The sequence below is a fragment of the Trichechus manatus genome, unplaced genomic scaffold (genome assembly GCF_000243295.1).
Source record: "Trichechus manatus latirostris isolate Lorelei unplaced genomic scaffold, TriManLat1.0 scaffold00049, whole genome shotgun sequence".
In the NCBI taxonomy this organism is placed as follows: Eukaryota; Metazoa; Chordata; class Mammalia; order Sirenia; family Trichechidae; genus Trichechus; species Trichechus manatus.
In genome coordinates this window covers 5,992,095-5,996,434 of record NW_004443985.1, presented here as the reverse complement: position 1 = coordinate 5,996,434, position 4,340 = coordinate 5,992,095, and the positions used below count along the sequence as shown (strand labels likewise).

At 36.1% G+C, this 4,340-nt stretch overlaps 1 protein-coding gene across 6 annotated transcripts in view; it reads right to left on the bottom strand.

Annotated features, from left to right (window-relative positions):
- CLASP2 (cytoplasmic linker associated protein 2) overlaps window positions 1-4,340 on the bottom strand; it is a 182,173-nt gene that overhangs the window by 91,900 nt on the left and 85,933 nt on the right. For all 6 annotated transcript variants that reach the window (XM_023732233.1, XM_023732235.1, XM_023732234.1 and 3 more), the window contains exon 12: window positions 3,058-3,193. In XM_023732233.1, coding sequence (XP_023588001.1) covers window positions 3,058-3,193 — 136 coding nt within the window. The remainder of the gene's footprint in view (window positions 1-3,057; window positions 3,194-4,340) is intronic.

The following is a 4,340-nucleotide window of genomic DNA, read 5'->3' as shown; positions in this document are numbered from 1 at the left end:
AGGACATCATGCTTGGTAAAGTAGAGGGTCAGCGAAAAAGAGGAAGACCCTCAACGAGGTGGACTGACACAGTGGCTGCAACCATGGGCTCAAGCATAACAACAATTGTGGGCATGGTGCAGGACCGGGCGGTGTTTCATTCTGTTATACACAGGGTCACTATGAGTCAGAACCAACTCAACGGTACCTGAAAACAACAACATCGAGGTAATGCCCGTGGAGATCCCGTAGCCACAACAGTCCATACAGGAAGTCTCACCCACCAGTCCCCTCCTGTCTCTCATACCATCCCCCCCACCACATACACACACAAAAGCCCCACTGCTAACTATCCACGCCAGGCATAACGGCTGGGATGGGAGGGACACTCCCCTAACTGTTGCTATACCACATGCAGCAGGAGCAGCACCAAACAGAAACAGAACGTGACCCTCACAGTTAGACACAAAGAATTCAACCAAACACTAAGGCGTAACAATTTAGACTTGACTTTATTAATACAAGTCACAACTGAAAAACAGCTTCTCTAGAATGAAGAAGAGTGTCAGGAACCAGGCAGAGCAATCTCAAGAAGCAGCTCTCTGGTTACCAAAGGAAACACAGAAACGGGACTTAGAACATCTGATGCGGTTTTCAATGAGATGATGGATATTATGTCAGAAACATGAGACAAAACTCATGAAAAACAAGCAATTGGGAAGCGAAGCCTAAAATGTAAAGTCTACGAATGGTAAACGGGTACTGTCAAGTAAGTAGAAGTTAAAAGAATTCTTCATGAGCACATTCATCTCTGTAAGTCAGAGACAAAAAATTATCCAAGAAATAATAAATGACATTAAGAGTTTCAAAATTTTTATAAAAAGAGTAACAGAAGAAAAAAACTGGACAAAGGAAAGAGAAGCAACAAATGTTGGATTTTGTGTGTGTCGTGGGGGGGGGACTATAAAAGTATCAAATGGTATCTCCCTTAGAGACAAACATAAAAACAGGTAAGGAGACAGCTCTGAGGTAAAAGGGCTGTGAACCTAAAACACAGCGGTCAACTTTAGTTCTTGTGTGGGGGCGAAGAAGAGCCATTTCAAAACATCCAAGGAGGAAACATGGAAGTCAAACAAAAACGACCCAAAACCAGTTCAAAAACGAGAAGTGAGAGCACACCAATAAACACCAGTCAGGAATAAAAGCAGTAATACGCTACAGTTAATTCCAACTGCTTGAAAATAAACGTGTCTTTGTTAAATTGAATGCAATGGTTAGGAAAAAAATTATGGCATAAAGAAGGTAAAATGTATATTTTGAAAAGGAGAGAAAGTAACAGACATAGAAAAGAATACGAAACTTCTAAATTACAGAAGGATGAAAAGAAAACAAGAAACAGGTAAAAAGAAAGCACAATGAAAATAAAAAATGAAGTAGAAAAAATAGCATTTCAAGATGCTAATAGTCAAAAGCTGTGGCCATACATAAAGCAAAAACTGTTAGGAAAATGAAACTGATTAAACCTGTAATCAGAATTGGCCAGATAAAACGAGACTATAAAGAATTTGAACAACATAAATATTAAGATTGATTTAGCGATGAATAAAGAACTTTATACACCACCAGTGAATTCCATACTCCGCAAATGCTAAAGGCCTACGAGTATAAAGTGATGATGAACTAGTACATAACAAAATTTCAAGGCAATCACAAAAAAAGAAATCATGCAATCAAATTTTCTGGGCAGAATGTCATGAAATTAGAAAATAATGAGGATAAGAACAAAAGAACCATCTGACAATGAAAACAATATTATTACATAATTCAAAAGTTGAAATGGCTATTACAAATGATCTAGAAATATAAATTAAAGAGAATGGTATATCCTTAGGTAATCTGTCATAGCTTTTTCTAATTTAATATTGTAAAGTTATAATCTTCTTCTGAGTTTGGCTTTCCAGCATCCCAATGATTAGACAGACCACAAATATCTAGAAAAAAATGAAGGATGCCAAAAAGCAGGTAGAAGAAAGGAGTTAGGAAACTTAAATACAGAAACGAAAGAATTAGAAAAAACTAAAGAACCACACTAGAAAGCAGTAAAACTAAAACTTCAAGCTTATAAAAGACTTACAACAATGTCCCTGGCAAGTATAAAAAATGCATAACAATTATATTAAAAAACTGGTAGAGTTTTTTTAAATTATGAAAATATGGTATGTGACCTTATGACAAAGACTCTTAAAATCTGTATTATAATCTAAAACATTGGAAATATTACTAGATAATTTCAAAAATCATCAAACTAAAATAACAAAATAATACAACAAAATGTGTAAAACACAGGAAAATACAGAAAATTATAAGACTCATTCATTAAAACAAATGCAAAATTCTTAACTAAAATATTAGCGGATAATTCTAGCACTATCATAATGTTCAATGGCCAAGCAGAATTTAGCTACTAACCAAAAGTTGGGTGGTTCAAACCCACCAGCTGCTGCAGAAGAAAGATGTGGCAATCTGCTTCCGTAAAGACTGTAGCCTTGGAAACCCTACGGAGCAGTTCTGCCCTGTCCTATAGGGTCGCTATGAGATGGAATCCACTCAATGGTAACAGGATTGGTTAGCAGATATGTTTGTATAGAAGTCTGGAAAAGTACACACTAAATGGCTAATAGTGATTAGCTGTAGAAGAGCAGAACTCAAAAGAGATTAATTTTTAGAAGTCTGTTCTTTTGCACATCTTCACTATACACACATGATAAAAAGAAAAGATACAGATGATGAGATAAAGAACTTGCCTATCCTCTTTCATTACTACCCGCAACACTTGTGATTTTATAAACACACGTATATGTATATACTTCCATGTACACACGTGTACGTGTAAATATGTAAGCAAGCATGTTTATTTTGTAATCCTCTGTATTACTTAAATGTTCTATATTGACCATGCATTGCTTTAGTTATCAGGAAAATAATTCAATAGCTATTTTTCTTTAGGGGTTAAAGAAAACAAAGTTCACCAGTGACTTCAAGTCCATTTAAATAAAGCGGAAGAATGGAAAAACCTACCCGAATGATGAACCTGATTGCTGCACATCCAGAAGTTGCCATGACTTTTGCACTATTGGGGACGAGATTAAAAAGTGTAGGTACAATGGCCTCTGCGCCGTGATCAAACTTGTTTCCCAGAACTGTTGAAAGATGGCTACAGAGGAAGACAAAAATGTTTTTAAATAGTTTAACATTAAATATAGATAGGACGATAGAATTTTAAAATACTCTTTTAATGAATTATTTTAGGAATTTTTGTTTTATTAGTTCTAGTGAGAGAGACACAAAAGAGAGAAAGGAAGTACAGATAGTGATATATCCTTTTCTTTTCCCCATCTTTTAACTGGATGTTCCAAAGTTGAAATCTGGCATCTTCCTCATCTCTCTGCAGTGGCACCCGGAGAATGTGACAATCCGTCTAAGTTAACGACAGTAAGGTGGCTCTGACCACCCTGAGCTGTAGTCATTCTCTATCAGATGTTCCCATTTCTGATGCCCCAACACCAACCTCCCGTTAAACGTATTTTAAAAACACGTTCAAAATCTTACCCGAATCAGTGCTCAAGACATTCTCTATTTATATTAATGGTACCACTTTTTTGGTCACAGATACTCCCCGACTTGGGCAAGGATTTTAGAATCCTTGATTGAAATTACAACTCTATCAGACGCTAGTTAGCTGCATGATTTTTAAGGAAACCTATCTTCTTTTTTCAAATTAGTAGCTAACTTAATTAAGACTTGAATCATATGATTTGAGTTAAAACACTTAAGATGGACAACTCTGATAATACATGCAGTGTTGGTTGATTTCTATGTAGTTATATTTTATTAAAATACATGATTGGGATAGTCAACGCCACAAATTCAGGTTCTTAGTTAAAGAGATATGCAGACTCAAGTTATAATCTTAGTTTTCCGTGTCTAAACTCATAAGCAAAAAAGAACCTCAAATCAGAAGTAGGGAGGTGTCACCCGTAGCGCAAACCAAGGTTCAAACTGATGGGTCTACTTCTGGCGTATCTGTTATGTTCTTCTGCTCTAACTCACTGCCAAGGCCTCACTGACTTCACTCATAGAGTCTTTAACTTAGTTTTCCAAACTGGTAACACAAATTACCCCCACTTTGCTCCTGAGGTGGGTTCTGGTTATCCTCAGGCCTTTGTTCTTCCATATAACTTACAGAGTCAAAATCTGCTGGAAGTCTGAATGAAACCACACTGAATCTATCTGAGGATTGATAAATTTGGTGATAACTGACATTTTTCAATATCAAGACTTATTTAATTATAAATATAGTA